We start from the raw sequence: 19,160 nt of genomic DNA on the forward strand, positions 1-19,160 counted from the left end.
ATTTTGAAGTCTTCTAGATCTAGGAACCCGATAGGTTGATCCCAAATAGGCTGGGAGGGAAAGGGGTCGGTTTGGTAGCTGGAATGGGAGCAACAATAGACCAAAAGCGCCGTCAAACGAGATTTTCAGGTAAGTACTTGCAAATGAATTGTTAAATTTAGGTTCTCTCGTTAAACTGTAAAATTAGGGCATTAAATTTTGAGGTTAATTGTTGAATTTTAGTTTCTCTGGTTAAATTTCAGAAATAAGGTCTTTACACAAATGATGGAAGTTGAATTGATATTGATAGTGGTCAAACAAAGTGGGTTTTGACCAAGGGTCACACCCATTCACGTAGTCGGGCCAACTTTGCCTACATGAAGGCCAAAAATAATAATTATTATTTTTCATTTTGTGCAATTTTCTTTGCCTAATTTAGAAGGCCTATTTGACATGTGGGAATACCTACTAATGCTACATAAAATCAACAACAGTGTTTCCCTTGAGCTAACACCTGGCCTATCTTCTGCTACCCTTGAATTAGCTGTTGTTGTCCCCTGCTTATCTGCCTCAAGAGCCTCATGGGATTTTGCTCTTCCATGGCTGAACTATCTGTAATCCTTTTTCTCCTGATTGTAACATTGCTTTTTTGGAAGCATACAATGCTCATGTACTCACAAGCTGGCAAGATGCATAGCTCTGATACCATTGTAACATACCAAGGGGATTTTTTGCCCTTAGGGTTTTACTTTTACAAGGGTTTCCACAAATTAGAAACGATTATAGAACAATAGTGCATGTTCATCTATTCATATAACAGTAGATATACATTAATAACATAAAGATTTTCAATAGCAATATGATTTTTCACGAACAACAATAAGTTAGGGCTGACCGCCCAATGAACAGTAGGTCTATTCAACCAATAATACACCATTATAATTCTGATAGCAATGCCAATATTTAGTAAACCAGCACTCCAACTGTAATACTAACACTATCCAATTCTATTGTTACTATACTATTGACAACTTACTGTCTAATGTCTAGCAGCAAATAGTATATCATCGACAACTTACTGTCTAATGTTCCTTGTCTGGATGTGATAGTATTTGTTGTTGCACGGGGATCCGACTTGACTGCCACAGAGATCCAAATTTCCAGTTTTCCCTCAACGATTCACAACATGCCTTTTTATTTGATTGGCTGCCACATCAAACCAGAATTAGGGCTGACCGCAGACAGCCTCTGCCTTGATTAGTCCTTGGGATGATCTGATCAGCCCAGTTGTAAGAGACCACAACCTTAGAAGAGGGTCATTGTCCTCAGGGGGAATAAGCGGACCCCAGACTTGCCTTTTGCTACCTTTAACAGTCGCCAAGCAAACTCAGGGGGAATAAGCAGACCCCAGACTTGCCTTTTGCTATCTTTAACAGTCGCCAAGCAAACTCAGGATAACAAACCAAACCAGCCTCAGATCCTTAGCCTAAGATGATTTGGCATGCCTTAGATGAAACTTTGGATCTGAAATGTGTTGTTTGTTGATTTTTCATGATCTTCTAGTCTGATAATTACTTTCCAATGATTCCTTAATTAATCCTTCTTGTGTCACATTCATCATTAAGCAATTATAGATAGAAAATTTCAACAGTAAAATAATAATGACAGTAGAGACAGCCAAACAGACACAAAATTTTACCCTGGGAAAACCCTAACTAGAGAAAAACCCAGCAATCTTTTCTTAAGAGAAATTGATGAAATCTACAACAGTACAATATGAGTTTCATAAGACAACTTGGGAACTCCTAGGGCTTGACCAACCCATCTCCCATGAACAGCAGATCATAAACGACTTTCACTGGCCTCCTCTAGGCTTGAAATAGACTCGGTAGCCTTATTCTACTTGTTCTCTCTCACATCCAGCAGACAGATCTGGGAGAGCAACTTGGCCTCCTTTACTAGGGCAGATTCCCTTCCAGAACAGAAAGACACGCTTCAATTTGTCCTCTACTAGTGGTCTGCAGCTCCTTGATGATGCAGCTCCTTTTTGGCTTGATGATCTCACAACATGTTGTATGAAATGAGCAGGGACAATGCCCTTTTTATAGTGAATTAGGGTGCCCCAAGTGGTGTGACATTTGGCTGGGCCAAGTTGACTTTTGGAGCCTACATTAATAATTAAAATTAAATTCAATTTTCCCTCCAATTTAATTTTCTTTTGAAGGCCGATTTGTGTAGTGAAGAATACCAACCACAGCTACCCAAATTCAACATTGTTCTATTTCTGCAGCTATTGAATGTAGTTTTCAGATCTGCATACTTGATGAGATCATAGCCTCGGGTTTGTTGTATTGATCTAACTTGGAAGTATTTTGCAGTGTCTATCTACTGCAACTTGCTAGACTAGTGGTGGATCAATTTGAGATATTTGCAAGGCCCAACCTAAGGCTAAAAATTCTATATGATAAATCCATGACCCCATAGAAGTGGGGTGAAATTTCTGAATTAAGTTATAGTACATATTCTTGCTGAAGATTGTTTTGTTCGCTAAATTTCTACAGTAACTAGGTTTCCATGGAAGAGGAGTTTCAATTCATTAGCAAGTGATCATAATAAAATCTGATTAAGCACTCTACGACTTATAGAATAACATAAGGTACAGTCACTCTATATTGCAAATTCTACAAATTTTTGTATTTTAATCAACATAGAAAATTCATCGTCCAAGTTCCAAACAGCTTGCACTCTCCAAACTTCTACCTGTCTTGCAGTATTTCAACATCATTCGTGCAATGTAGAGAACACTTGAGCACTGAACATTGAAAATTTTGTTGATTATCCTAGTCGTCATGGAAGATTTGTCAACATAATTCTCATCTACCTGCAATTAAGTATTTTGACATATAATCCATTTTATGCAGAAGAAAAGGGTTATATATTTTATTTCAATAAATTATCCTAAGACTTATCTCAGAAAATATACATTCAGACAATATACAGCAAGCCTTCTTCTTGTCTCTGGATTCCCATTGTGCATATCAGAAATGACAGAATGATGCACCTTTTTTCTGCTCTTGCAGACAAAAAATTACATTATAAGCACACAAATAAATAGTTTACAATATCTAAAAAGAAACAAGTTGAGAAAAGATGACACTTTGAGAAAATGCAATGGTAGGGGACATATCGTCAACACATTTTCTGAATATAAATATTAATGAGAAATGCTGGAGGAAAAAGCTAAGATCCAGGTTATTTACAGTTTAACTAAACAGCATGAGTGAGAAGAGTTAGAATACCATTTCCAAAGATAGCTTCAGGAGAATATTTTATCATAGGCTTTGTGTCTAGACATTATTGTTCCTAGCTTAACAAACTGTAATGCTAGAGAACAGACTACCATCTTTTATCTACTGCATCAAAGATGGCTTAAAGCCAAAGAAGCAACATCTCCGTAACTGCTGTTAAAATTGGCAACTAGGGCCAAACTCCATGTGGGTCATATTATTAATGGCAGCTGATATTTTACTTGGATCCCTCTCATCGAGAGGTGTAGGATTGATCTAAAGATCATCCAATTCGAATAAGTATTCATGGAGATATGAATTTATTTGTGTTATGGGACAATTCGTCAAGGTCGGCCAGCAACTAAACTGCCCCCACTTGTGCTCCACGTTTTGATATAAATACAAGTGCCTTGCAAGTCATTTGAACACACAACTCTCTTGAGATTTCTTCTTCTCCACTTGTTTTGGGTTTTAGTGGAAAGAAGAATCTCTAAGGGAAAAACACAGACCTAGAGGATGACGCCCTAGCCGCAGAAGGTGGTCTAGCCGCAGTCCAAGAAGGAGATCTAGCACGGTGAAGGAGGCCTAACAGCTGACCCTAATGCAGTCCTATCATGCCCTAGCTGAAGTTTGAACGCAGCCATGCCCTAATCCTATAAGCTGTTTTGAAAGGGTTTGAGACAGACCTTGGACGCAGCAAAACGGGATGCCCTAAACACAGTCAAAAGAGGCTCCTAGCTGCAGCAAAAGACAGATCATTGAAGGGAGATCTATCCACGTTTAGAGGAGCTTATATACGCAGCCTAAAGAGGCTCCTATACGCTGCCCAAACCTGCCCTAATCCGCTGCCTAAAGAAATCCCTATTCACAGTCTAGAGAGACCTAATCCAAGGTCATCCATCCACAGTCTAAAGACCCTATTTCGCTGTCCAAAAGGAAGCCCTAGCTGCAGCAAGGAAAGGACTGGACAGCGTGGACATTTGAGGGCTATTTCAGGGGTCTGTTTAGAGGACAGTATGACTGATTGGAGGAGGCTGAGACAAGGAGGGTTTGCTGGAAGGTACAGCTACTGTTTGAGGGTGACAAGTCCATACATTAGGCCTGAATCTGCCCTAAAGGAACAGCGTGACAGCAACAGCTAGAAGGAGTATTCAGCATGGAGAAATAAGGCTGCTCTGAAGCTATTTCAGGAAGACAGTGAGGCTATTTAGGAGGGCAGAATTAGGGGAGCTTAGGATCAGATCCGTTGAGGTATCATTGGAGGATCAAGGATCATATTTGTGCTGCCTAGAAGCTACAGGAAGACTGTGTGTCAGGCCGCAGGCCATGACACCACAGTCAAGGATTTGATGACCGTTAGATAGGACTGTCTTGACATAATGAAGGCTGCCCTATCTGCTGTTAATGCAGCAAATAGATAATGATGGGCATCATGATGAAGTGTAGTGCAGCATTGATAAATAAATGCTACAATGAGATGCAGCATGATGGGCACAGTGAGGTTCAGTATGAGGCAGCACTGGTGGGTGCAGTATGATGATAAGGTACAGCTTGATGATGCAGCAGTATGATGTGTGCAGCATGGTGATGGAGTCACCTTGGATCAGTGGAAGCAGTATGCCTTCTACTTAGCTCAGATCAGCTACCTCATATGCTATCTTCGTAGAGAAGATCTCTGCTCTTATTTAGATAAGTCAATATGTTGACTTCTGATGTATATGTACTATCTCTCTCTCTACTGAACTATTGAAGATCATATAAGAAGATTTGATCAAGGGTTTCCCCACATTGGGGTTTGTCCCTAGCTAGCGCCGCATCTTGTGTCCTCGTCTTGGCTTGTCTTTTGCGATTTATATTTATGTTCTATCTGCAGTTTACTTTAATGCTGATGTGATTGCTAATCTGGAAAAGATATTGAGCTAACTGTGAAAATTGAAATAAATTGCTCTAGCATAGAACATACCTAAATTTAACATGGTATCGGAGTTGAGGTGAAGACAATGCCCAAAGCAAGAGTGAAAGAGCAATCACCGAAGACAGTTGAGAAAGGACAAAAGGATCAATGGGTTCCTCATCCCTCTTCAAGTTCACCGAGGGTGAAATCGAAGCAGAGAATATTATCAGAATGGCGCAGTGAAATATGACCTACCTAAAGATCACTTCATTGGGAAGACCGGATCTCAGGGTCGAAGGAAAGGCAGATAACTAGTTCGGCCAATATGCGAAGGAGTGTCCGAATGGCAGGGACACGTCACTTGATGATGATAACAATCATTCCAGGGACATCTTCAATGGTCAAACGATTGACAAGTAATGCAGGTCATCAAGGAAATGACCGACTCTTCAGAGAAAGCAAGGAACCCTAGGTATGAAGAATCAAATGTTCTTTTTGATAAGATAAAGAAGTGCTCTCTTGTATTGGCCCTCTCCTTCAGACTCTTTGGGAATCTGGCTTATCAATTATAGTGCTTCAAGGCACTTCATCAGATAGAACGGTGCTCCCTCTAATTTGGTAGAGATGGAAAGAATTGCGGGATTATATTTGGAATCAATGCCACCTATCCCGGAAAGGGTGTAGGAAATGTTACCCCTCAATTGAATGAGGGTAACTCGATTCATTTACAAAATCTCTTTCATGTACTTGATCACAAGAAGAACCTGGTGTCCATTTCGGCAATGGAAGTCAAAGGTTATATGGTGGCATTCATCAATGGAAAGGTACGTGTTTGAAAATGAAATTTTCAAAGATGCTTTTACTGATGGGTTCAGGGTTGGCAATTTGTGTCAAGTTGCAGGATGGTCCATTGGGGATCATGACATATCTCATCTATAACACCTAAGATCTACTTTATGAGGCCCTAACCGATGTGAATCAAATGGTGACTCGGATACCTAAATTCAAGAAGATCATGAAGGTACATGTCTGAGACGTACCAAAGGAAAATCTTACAAGGGGACCATTCCCCTCATGTAGCAGGTCCACAGGTTTGGAACAACCCGAGGGGTTTGAGATTCATGATTGGGAATCTCATGTATGCAAGTGGAAGAAAGCCCTCTATGGCTTGAAGTAAAACACCACGTGCCTAATATGAGAGGATTGATAGCTGTCTGATGAAGTTGAGATTCACTAAAAGTGAAGCTGATCCAAACCATTGTTGAAGGTTGTGGATGATAGACGTCTCATACTGGCACCTTCTAAGAAATGACCTATTTCAGACAGGTGCAGACCCTCTCACTTGCAAAAGTAAGAGGGAGTTGGATTCCAAATATGGAATGGTAAACTACAAGCCCATGACTACCTCGAGGATCTTAACTTTCAGAAGTTATATGGTGGTGATGTCAGACCAGATTTGGGAAATGCCTCTGAGTTTCATAAACTCATATGCATTGATGTTCTTGGTGAACTTTCGTCCATATATATGCTTTGCAGTTAGCATGGTGAGCTCATATTTGGTTGAGCCTCACTAGATTGGTGCCAAGAATCTTTTGAGATATCTTCAAGGCACAATTTCTCATGGATTGAGATACACTGCTAGAAATATGAAGTTGCATGATTATTTGAATGCTGACTGGGCAGGCAGTGTGGAGGATCGCTAGAACACTTCTCAGTGTTGGTTCTCTCTAGATTCTGCTTCGATATCATGGATGAGAAGGAAACAAAAGTTGGTTGATATAAGCACCGCCGAGACCGAATACATAGCTACGAGTATGATCTTGTGTGAAGTTGCCTGGTTGTGGAAGCTCATCAGTGAGCTTACACATGATGAATACCACTGTGATCCTTTGAGACAACCAAGGGGGGATTCAATTATTGAGGAATCCCATATTTGATGATTGCTCCAGCAGATAGACATCAGATACTACCTTATCTGGGATATCGTAAGTCGATGAACGAGGAAGCTCCATCGCATTGAGACTGTTGTACAGGTCGCAGACACTTTGTCAAAGCCCCAGGCAAAGGTCAAATCTGTGATTTTCCTGAACGACATGGATTCGTTGAGAGACCTTCGCATAAGGGTCCTACATGTTGCATGCACCGAGTCCCGAGAGCTCTGGGGGGCTTGGGGACCACAGGGCAACTCACCCTCCCTCGGTGGTGCGCTATGTACAAGGTGACAAGTTCAACCTTTCCCTGTGATACCTCGTGGCGACTATGGAACAAGATGATTAGTTCTCCTATGTGTCGAGATGATTAGTTCTCCCACGGCAACTATGGAACAGGATGATTAGTTCTCCTGTGGGCCGGGATGATTAGTTCTCCCGTGGCGACTGTGGGCCAGGATGAGTAGTTCTCCTGTGGTGACCAATGGACAGGATGATTTGTTCTCCTATGAACAGGATGATTAGTTCTCCTGTCGAGGCATCCTACCCATGCAGTCTAGGACTCATGGGAAGTACCTCTCATCTGATCAATGAGCAGGGAAATGGGGTTAGGGGCCATAGACTATAGTAGTACTATCGATGGATGCATCGTTGTATCTACAGTACTCCCTATGCTAGGATGACCTCCATTGATCTGGGATAAATGAAACTAATATAGGATCAGTATGAGTGGTTTGAGACACTCTCTTGTGATATTGATCTGGTATCAATAAAACTGACTTCGGGTCAGTAAGAGTGATATGACACACTCTCTTCAGATGAAACTAACTTCGGGTCAGTAGAGAATGGTATGAGACATTCTCGATCAATTCTTCTTCTTCATGGTTCAGCAGAGCAGAGCAGTGCAGGGCACTGATGGCAGAGATAGTACAATCGGACATATGGATCAACAGATGGAGTTCTCCCTAGTTGAGAGGGAGTGTTAAAATTGGCAACTAGGGCCAAACTCCATGTGGGTCATATTATTAATGGCAGTTGATACTTTTCTTGGATCCCTCTCATCGAGAGGTGTAGGATTGATCTAAAGATCATCCGATTCCAATAAGTATTCATGGAGATATGAATTTATTTGTGTTATGGGACAATTCGTCAAGGTTGGCCAGCAACTAAACTACCCCCACTTGTGCTCCACGTTTTGGTATAAATACAAGTGCCTTGCAAGTCATTTGAACACACAACTCTCTTGAGATTTCTTCTTCTCCACTTGTTTTGGGTTTTAGTGGAAAGAAGAATCTCTAAGGGAAAAACGCAGTCCTAGAGGATGATGCCCTAGCCGCAGAAGGTGGTCTAGCCACAGTCCAAGAAGGAGATCTAGCACGGTGAAGGAGGCCTAACAGTTGACCCTAATGCAATCCTATCATGCCCTAGCCGCAGGTGTTATCATGCCCTAGTTGAATGCAGCCATGCCCTAATCCTATACATTGTTTTGAAAGGGTTTGAGACAGCCCTTGGACGCAGCAAAAAGGGATGCCCTAACCGCAGTCAAAAGAGGCTCCTAGCCGCAGCAAAAGATAGATCATTGAAGGGAGATCTATCCACATTTATAGGAGCTTATATACGCAAACTAAAGAGGCTCCTATACGTTGCCCAAACCTGTCCTAATCCGTTGCCTAAAGAAAGCCCTATTCGCAATCTAGAGAGACCTAATCCAAGGTCATCCATCCACAGTCTAAAGACCCTATTTCGTTGTCCAAAAGGAAGCCCTAGCTACAGCAAGGAAAGGACTGGACAGCGTGGACATTTGAGGGCTATTCCAAGGCTGTTTAGAGGACAGTATCACTGATTGGAAGAGGCCGAGACAAGGAGGGTTTGTTGGAAGGTACAGCTACTGTTTGAGGGCGACAAGTCCATACATTAGCCCTGAATTTGACCTAAAGGAACAGCGTGACAGCAACAGCTAGAAGGAGTATTCAGCGTGGAGAAACAAGGTTGCTCTGAAGCTATTTCAGGAAGACAGTGAGGTTATTTAGGAGGGCAGAATTAGGAGAGCTTAGGATCAGATCCGTCGAGGTATCATTGGAGGATCAAGGATCATATTTGTGCTGCCTAGAAGCTATAGGAAGACTGTGTGTCAAGTCGCAGGCCATGACACCACAGTCAAAGATTTGATGATCGTTAGATAAGACTGTCTTGACATAGTGAACGTTGCTCTATCTGTTGTTAATGCCGCAAATATATAATGATGGGCATCATGATGAAGTGTAGTGCAACATTGATAAATAAATGCTACAATGAGATGCAGCATGATGGGCACAGTGAGGTTCAGTATGAGGCAGCACTGGTGGGTGCAGTATGATGATAAGGTACAACTTGATGATGCAGTAGTATGATGTGTGCAGCATGGTAATGAGGTCCAGCATGATGATTGAGTGCAGCACAGTGAGGTGCAGCATAGTGAGGAGCAGCATGGTGATGGAGTCACCTTGGATCAGTGGAAGCATTATGCCTTCTACTCAACTCAGATTTGCTACCTCATATGCTATCTTCGTAGAGAAGATCTTTGCTCTTATTTAGATAATTCAATATGTTGACTTCTGAGGTATATGTACTATCTCTCTCTCTATTGAACTATGAAGATCATATAAGAAGAATTGATCAAGGGTTTCCCCACATTGGGGTTTGTCCCTGGCTAGCGCCACATCTTGTGTCCTCTTGTCTTGGCTTGTCTTTGGCGATTTATATTTATGTTCTATCTGCAGTTTACTTTAATGTTGATGTGATTGCTAATCTGGAAAAGATATTGAGCTAACTGCAAAAATTGAAATAAATTTCTCTAGCATAGAACATACCTAAATTTAACAACTCCCCTAGCTTGAGCATAGAAGAATATCCTCAAAAGGCCATACAAAAGATTCCTAGAATGTAAATGATATTTATGAGAGCATTTCGAATGACATATATGTCAAATATTATAACCCTAAGCATGAAAAATCCAAAAGAGAAGGATTGACAATAAAGTTAGTTCTTCGTGATAGATCTTTCCACGACATGAAAGAGGGTCATTTTGGAATTCAACAAACAAATTTATAACACATGAATTCTTCAATACTGTAAGGCATTTATATGCGGCCATGTATAAGTTAATCGTATCATCAGATGAATGGTTTCATTATTTCATATTTATCCTATAAGTATTTGAAATAAATACTTACTCGTGTTTAAAACACACAATTACTGTGCAAGTAATTGGCATAAGGATGAGCATAACTTCGTTTCAGAACCAAATATTACATGTTCACCGTGCCAATGAATTTTTACAGGCTAGTAATGTGCATGCATACTACTAGAGTAGTTGATGGAAAATATGGTGACCATGGTCGGTATTTTCATCTTGAAAAACAAATGGAAATTTGAATTTTTAAAAGTTGCCTCCAAATTTATTAGGTTGGTTGGGCCCCCATGTGGCAACCATTTTGACCCCCACTTGAAGGCTATATAAAGGAGATCATTTCTCCTAATTTGCACACATAAACTTGGTCTCATGCATCTGTGATCCAGAGAAATTATAAGAGGGCCAAATTTTAGGAGGCGGCTGAAATTCTAGGGAGGGCCGAAATTTCAAGGACATGGCACTTCATCATTATTTTGGTTTCTATTTGGTTAATGTTCTGCTACTGTTAATTTTGATGTATAGATGAATCTGGAAACTCTCTCTCTCTCATAAGGAAGAACATTTTTCTAGGTTTTACCCTGGCTGTGTACCTAATTTCTGTGTCTCTTGTCTTATTGTTTCATGATTATTTTATTGGTCTTTCGTGTATTTTAGTTGATGTTTTTATTCTGTATAACTGCCTAAATGATTTGGAATTTAATGTTGTGTGAAAACTAATGTTTAATTGATCATTGAAGTAGTTATCAGGTGAAGAAAAACTTAATTCTAACAGATGACCTAGAAAATCAACATGGGATTAGAGCAAGGAAAAGATCGAGATGATATGTAGATGATATGTACTACTTATGTGGACTCTTTGGTGATATGAACAAGCCTCCTTGATGATGACAATGACGCAAACTACTTGATGATGATGAAATGATAATGTAGACTCCTTGATGATGATGAAATGATAATGTAGACTCCTTGATGATGATGACTCAATGACGATGTAATAATAATGAAGACTCCTTAATAATGATGATGATTCGATGATAATGTAGACTCCTTGATATGGACTCCTTGATAAATTGATGACGACGTGGATTCCTTGATGACGTGGACTTCTTGATGATGTGATGCGATTGAACACAATCTAAGAAGGCTAAAGGGATCTAACACACTCTCAAAAGATAAGTATTATCTTGATTGTTTCTATTGATTATTTCATTATGAGTCTCTTGGCTTGCTTGGTTGTTCTTGTTCTTCCACTGCCTCCTGTGAGGATCGCAGGTATATAATGAAGATTGCCAAGGAGTGGCATATCATTGAAAATGACGGAAGGACAATGTGACAAGAAGACTCACGATAGGCTCTGTACTCCGAGGGAGCAAACAAGACCAACCTAATTGAAGCTCGTTCTCATGAAGGTGGTTAGAAGCTTTGAAGACCGATATTGATATAGATATGATAAAGATGGGCCCGTGATTGCGGTGTAAGAGGGACTTTCTTTTGAGGACCCTGGTGATATCGTTGGCACTATGGACTACAGGTCCATCAATATCTTCCCAATGAATGATATGAAGAAGCTGCAATACTTTGATATTTGTTGGATTCAATTATGATTGTTGATGCTTGCTTTGTTGAGAAGCCACTTATTATTTGTTGGATTTGATTATGCTCTACAGCTGTTGATGTTTGCTTTTGAGAAAAGCCTTGTTTAAGGCTGAATAATTGAATGTTGAGGTCTAAGTTGCATGAAACGTCAAAACGTTTCGGAGTTTCCGAAACGAGTACGTTTAGAAACGTCACCTCCCAAAAATGGAAATGTCGAACGAAACAAGTGAATATATATATATATATATATATATATATATATATATATATAGTGAATAATACATTATCTTGCAAGAAAACAGGGAATAAGACCCATAGATGACAATTTAGAAGGAAAAAAGGTCTATATTAACTCTAATAGATGATTACATGATGGTCAAGTTTTGGCCGAGTTTCAGCCAAGTTTTGGTGTTTTGGGTACAAGTATGGCTCGAAGCATCGGGATCCTTGAAGTTTTGTGCAACATAGGTTGAGATCCATCATGCCTACATGTCTGATGTTGAACTGGTTGTTCATATGAAGAAATTGAAATGGTTGAGAATCTCTTGGAAGAAGAAGCACTAACTACATAGCATCATATTATGGACCATCTCCTATAGGCTATGTGTGAGAGACCTTGTGGTCCGGGAGATGTATTGTTGATTAATCGTGTAGGTTGTGTGCCGAGAGACCTTGTGGTCTGGGAGATGTATTGTTGATTCCTCCTATAGGCTATGTGTGGAGAGACCTTGTGGTCCAGGAAATGATTTGAGATGATGCTATCTATCTTTCCTTATGATGAGACTAATGATCCTTCCCTTTAGTTGTGGGTTGTGAGACTTTTGATTGGTCAGGGAGATTGATCTAAAGAGAGAGAATGAAAAGTACCGCCCTGGCTAAGAGGGAGTAATGGAAAATATCGTAGCCATGGTCGACATTTTCACCTTGAAAAATAAAAGGAAACTTGAATTTTTTAAAGTTGCCTCCAAATTTATTAGGTTGGTTGGGCCCCTATGTTGCACTCATTTTGACCCCCACTTGAAGGCTATATAAAGGACATCATTTCTCCTCATTTGCACACATCAACTAGGTCTCATGCATCTCTGATCCAGCGAAATTACAGGAGGGCCGAATTTTGGGGATTTTGCCCTGGTTGTGTGCCTAATTTCTGTGTCTCTTGTCTTATTGTTTCATGATTATTTTACTGTTCTTTCATGTATTTTAGTTGATGATTTTCTTCTATATAACTCCCTAAATGATATGGAATTTAATGTTGTGTGAAAACTAATGCTTTATTGATCATTGAAGTAGTTATCAGGTGAAGAAAAACTTAATTCTAGCAGATGACCTACAAAATCAATAGTAGCAATAGGCACTAACGCTTCTTTTACAGTTGAAAGACTCCAGTGATAATCTTAACTCCAAGACCAAGGCTTCTTCGACAACAGAAATACATAGAACCTAAAAGGCCATTACCATAACCAATCAGATTTTGTGCATAGAGAGTTTGTGTGTGCCTAACAGTAATGATGTCAACAAATCCTTAGCAGTTGTGGATGGTATTCTGAAAGCTCCTGGTGCTGAAGGGATCATTAGATATTGATTTGGATTGTTGCAGGCATTACAAAGTATGGATAGAGGATAAGTTTACAGAGGATTTGCTAGGCACTATGTTACCGAATCCGCGGGGGGGGCAGGTTGCGAAAACACAGATCCCCGGATTTGAAATGGATTCGGATACGGATCCACCTGGATACGTGTGAGAGCCGCCAAGAAACAATTCTTAATATTCTGGGAAACTAATCCTGCATACAGGAGCCATTTCATCCATTTGGGTCGCAGATCCCGTGGTTTCGGAAGCATATTTGGCAACAATAATCTCTGTAATGTGCATCGCTCATTCACTGTTCCATTCTTTGCATTTTGGCATTTGTTTTAGAAAATTTTACAGCTCTGTTTTTCCATTTTCTAAAACGAAATCCTCATTTCCTCATCGCCCATTATAGTAACACTCGTGGCATGGTGATTGTAAAATAATTATAATCCTCATCGCCAATTAAATTTAAAATAAAATAATTCAAACCATAAACTATAATATTTAATATGTTATTTAATTATAATATAAATGTAGGCGAATAATAATAATATAGACTTTAACATACCATGAACCACCATCCTCGTACTATTATAAAAATAATATTAATTTTATAAATTTTTCCATAGCAATTAGAATTTAAGAAAGGAATATAAAGTTTAATTATTTAATTATAATATAACTGAAAAAAAAACAATCAAAATTATAATGATTATTGGTCGGGTGTGATGCGGCTATGCCCCAACTTGTCGTCGCAACCTGCCCATTGTAATTAAAAATACTTCCCACCCTTTACATTTATTTAATGATTTACATCACACCACTGAAGTGGTCGCTTTTTCTCTTTGGTTAAAACTACATATAGAATATCTATAATTTTTAATAAGTGGCCAAACTCTATAATATTTAATATACAATTAAACATGATATAAGACATTTAAAGATGATTATATTATAAACTATTAACTTTTAACCATAAATAATAGTAATACTAAATTAAACTATAAACTAAATTATAACATAGTTTAAATTGTGTAGTTTCAAAAGTATAAATTATAAACTAATTTAAGTTATAATATAGACTATTTTTAACCATTATACATAAATTAAATTATTTTAAGTCATTGTTTGTTTTTCTATATTATTTTAATGTTGTTCTATATTACCTCTATCATTTTACTTTATTGGTCACAATCACGTGTTTAGATTTATAAATTATCTAATGATTTCATTTCAGTGCTAATGTTGTTATTCATGAATAGTTTTTTTTTTTTTTTTTTTGAACTTCGAATATGTTTTTAACCTTTTTAAAATTTAAAGAATATTATTACATACTTTTGTACTTCACATATCCTTGCTGTATCCGGATCCTGACTTTTCAAAAATTTGGCAGATCCGTATCCGAATCCGTTTCCGTATCCGGATCCATTTCCGTATCCTGGTAACATAGGCTAGGCATCCTAATCCTATTGTGCTGTAGTTAAGGGTTTGATTGCCACACAGTCACATATTTAAATACTGAGTTAGTTGCAAGGAATAAAATGGATTGCATCTTATGTTATGTATCCCATTTATTAAGAATCTCAACTTGTGTTCTTGTATCTTGTAAATAACTTGCTGTTTTTTTACATTCAGTAGGTAATAAATTGCAAATCCTTGCACCAGGAAGCCCTATAGTCCATAGATAGTAGCCATTCAAAACAATACATCGTGAGCTGGTCTCCCTACACCTTGCAATAAACAAGATGTTAACATGTGTAGTGACCTATTCAGACTAAGGGAAAATGGTAATATACCCATACTATTGAGTAGATAGAATGAGAGGATAGTGTTTACCAACAACCAAGCCTCCCATGCGGAAAAAGTCACATATGGTCAGTGCCTCTTGATGTTTACCACAATTATTTTTCTTATAAAACTCACACACTGTCTCAGCTTACTAATCTAAGGTTCCACAAACTTAACATATATATCATCACTTATACATAGTGAAGATGGTTAAAGCTTCACAGTAATAAAAGTATTATAGCCCTAGATAACCACCCACATGATACTAAATGTTGCAAGCCCCAAGTGATAGCTCTGTTGGTTTGACCTTTTCTGTTAAGGCATGATGTCCAGGGTGGTCTCAAAATCCATTCCTACCTAGAACTACAGCGCTACCAACAGAAATTGTCGCTGGTGGTTAACAGCATCCTCCATCTCAAAAGCTGAGGAAGAAGGGGGTGGTGGAGGAATCCATGGGGCACTAGCAATGTTCCAGTTTCCTTAATCTAAATTCCTAACATGCAGGAATTTATCCTGGGAAAAACATAGTCCATGCTTTTACAGAACTGAGGCTTCTATGATTTGAAATGAATTGAGCTTCTTCTTCCAGATCCATCACATTGACCCCCCAAGGTTGTAACGCACTAAAATGTAATGTACTATAGGCCAGTGCAAATAATAACAAATACTTTTGCCCCCTAAATAGACGAAACTATGTCATATGAAACACACACCTCTTCTTCCACCCCCACTCTCACCCCACCAATCGTATTTCTGTATTGAAGTGCTGAAACACACTTGAAACGTGTTTCACATGTGGGAAACACACTTCATACAGACTGAAACGTGTCTCAACATTCGTGTGGCATGTTTCCAAAAAATATTTGTCTGATTTTGCCTTAATTTGATTGTCAGGGACCACAATTTTGGTTTTAATGCCTAAAACGAGATTAATTATGTATAACTGAAACATCTAGAAGCCTCTACGACCAGAAGTTTTTCCTTAAAAGTGGGTCTTGCTCTCATTTCTGCACCAAAAATTCTGGCAATTGTAACAAACAGTCCCCATTTGTGTGAAGACAGGATTATTTTTATAGATATAAGATATATTGATTGATAAATGATTAAAAATGAATGATGATGGTAACAACAACCCTCGTAACGGCTTACTTATAGCATTGACTAGGCATGAGGTGAAAGCGTACATGACCCTTGAATTTTCATTTAATTAATTAACTTATTATTATTTGTATTTATTGTTATGTTTAGAAAATTTCCACCCTCTTAGGAAATACTTTGTCCTCAAAGCTTAGCAAACAGGATTCTCTCTAGTTCCCAACAAAACTCCATGAATTGTGTTCAAGGTTTGTGGTATAATTTCACCATTGCATTAACTATTCCACACCTAGCACCATATCCATTTCTTCAAGCGGTAGAGTGCAAAGTCTTGGTTGTAGTTCCAGTTCTTGTACTTGAATTGAAGCCTTATGAGATTTTCCTACTTCCTTGAAATTTTGCCCATTAGTGACCATAACAATGAGATCCTTAGCAAGGAACACAAAAAGATTAAGTTGTTTCGCAAGAGCAATGTCTATACAATTATGAGTACTGTCTGAATCTACAAGTATTGTGACATTTCTATCTTTTATGACTCATTTAAGCTTTAGGGTCTTAGGTTGTAGTTTTCATATCATGGTTGTCGATGGAAATGTAGGGTTGCTTTCTTTCTTTCTTGGTGACTAGATTCTCTGCTCCCTGAGGTGTCATCAAACATATTTTGTAATTGATATTTGTATCTGGTCTTTTGGATTAATTATCTTTCTTTGAAGTTTAATTTCTTCATTCCTATTTCGCTAGCCACATGAGAACAAAGCTAGTAATGGTTTTGTTGTATTTCATCATGCTCTGTGTCTGCATTGTATGTTATAGTCATTTCATCATTTAGCTTATGTACTTCTACTTGCCTTCCATCCACTATTTTATAGTAGCGTAATGACATGTCAATCAAGACATGTGGGGGGAGGGGTCGTTTCAGGCAGGAAACGGAAACGCGTTTCCAGGCCGTACAAGCCACATTTCCCAGTTGTAATGTGTTGTTTTTTAATTTTTTTTTTTAATTTGTTTTTAAATTTTTTTTAGGTTTCCGGTAAATTCCATGGCATCTCGTAGGGGTCCAGAATACAACAGTGGTCCTTCTAAAGAATGGGATGTGGATGCAGAAAATCCTGATTTGGATCTCTCTCTTGCTGCCCTGAATATTGAGGCCGAATCTGGAAGTGGAATTGGTGCATCATCTTCTTCAGCACTACCATCCACTGTTGAGCATTGTGCTGCTTCTATTTTTGATGAGGATTGTTATGATGAGGATTAGTCTTTTGTGACTTGTCTCTATAGTTCTTGCAGCCTTATAGTCTTTATTGTACTTGCAGCCTCATATACTAATACAAATAAAGGTTGATTTTGGATTTTCCTATATTTTTATTTTCATTATGTGATCATTCATGACTCATGAGTAAATGTGATGTAAATTTAATCTTAATATTTAAATGTAATAAATTATAATCATATAATGTAAATGTATCATTAATGCTTTATGATTGCACATATATATAATAATAATTTTTAAATATTTTTAATATATATATATATATATTATTATATATATTCGCGTTTCCCCGTTTCCAAAATTTGGGGAGGTCGCGTTTCGTATCGCTTCCCGTTTCGAAAACTCGTTTTCGTTTCCCCATTTCGTGCAACTTAGCTTGATTGTTGATTTGGGGTAGCATCGGATGTGCTCTGGGCATCACATTTTACAAGGAGGCTTGGGCACATGTATTCCAAAGAACCCATAAAGCGTTTTGGAAAATTCCACCCAGAGACAATTTTATTAAAATAATTAATATTTTTTAATGGGACCCTAAGTCTAAACTTAAAAAATTAAAAATATTAATGGGTATTAATATAATTGTGGGTGTAACTTCTAGAAGAAGACGAGGATCAAGCTAAAATGATCTGAGCCATTGAATAGCTTTTAATCTAGGCCATTGAATGTCAACGAGAAGATTATTTAAGGGAGCTTGAGGATCATTTGGAAAACACACCGAGAGATCAAGAGATCAAATTTCTTAAGTGAGAAGTTCTCAGGAGGAAATTCTGATCGAGGAGATTTCGTGCAGTTGAGGGGCAAGGATAGCATCTGGAGAAGAGAGAGATTTTCTTAGCCGGAGAATCATCAGCAGAGAGGCAGAGAGTGATCCAGTAGCTCTCACGCAGAGGCTGACGCAGGGCCACGCAGAGGCTGCGCAAAGGGTGAGAGAGAGTTCGAGATTTTGGTGGGAAAAGTCAATTTCAGAAGCCAGGAGTCGGGGTGTGAGACAGGGAGGCTAAGACTAGTGACTCTGGGCAGAAAATTGATCAACTGGCTGCGTGACCCAAGGACTGCATGAGGACTGCGCAGAGACAGCGCAGGGCCTGCCAGAGGCACCTCATCCAGTGTCCGGATCAACTGGGATTTTTCTCAGTGATTGTGTGAGATAATCTCACAAATCTTTTTGCCAATATTTCTCTCTGTAACTGAATAATCGTTGAGGTATTCAGAGATGTATTCAGAATTTTCTACTGCTTAATAATAATAAACCCTCAGAGTTGTTACACCGGTTTTCCTGCATTGGATTTTTTCGAGGACATTTGTCCAAAAATAACGGTGTCTATTGTGTTGTATTTTCTCTCTTGCTCAATGTCTTGTTTCCGCATATAAATTAATTAAGTGAAGCCTCCAGTGTATGTACTTCAATATTTGTCGTAGGAAACTGCAAATAGCTTGTTCATGTAAACCTAACAAGTAGAAGAAATATCATCAGTTGCTGCAGTAGGAATTCTGGTTGAGGAATTTTCACATGGCATCGGAGCTGCAGGTGAAGCAAGAAGAGCAAAGCTAGTAGATCTAGCACAGAGTAGAAAAGGG

At 38.7% G+C, this 19,160-nt stretch overlaps 1 protein-coding gene across 1 annotated transcript in view; it reads right to left on the minus strand.

The window, feature by feature from the left end:
* Positions 1-19,160, minus strand: part of LOC149180389 (DNA polymerase delta subunit 1) — a 337,034-nt gene that overhangs the window by 74,675 nt on the left and 243,199 nt on the right. The window contains exon 12 of the mRNA XM_089416092.1: positions 2,963-3,052. Within this exon, the coding sequence (XP_089272218.1) occupies positions 2,963-3,052 (90 nt within the window). The remainder of the gene's footprint in view (positions 1-2,962; positions 3,053-19,160) is intronic.

The sequence above is a fragment of the Pinus tabuliformis genome, chromosome 3_2 (assembly GCF_031772625.1).
Source record: "Pinus tabuliformis cultivar Carrire ecotype Pingquan chromosome 3_2, CPIR1, whole genome shotgun sequence".
NCBI classification, from domain to species: domain Eukaryota; kingdom Viridiplantae; phylum Streptophyta; class Pinopsida; order Pinales; family Pinaceae; genus Pinus; species Pinus tabuliformis.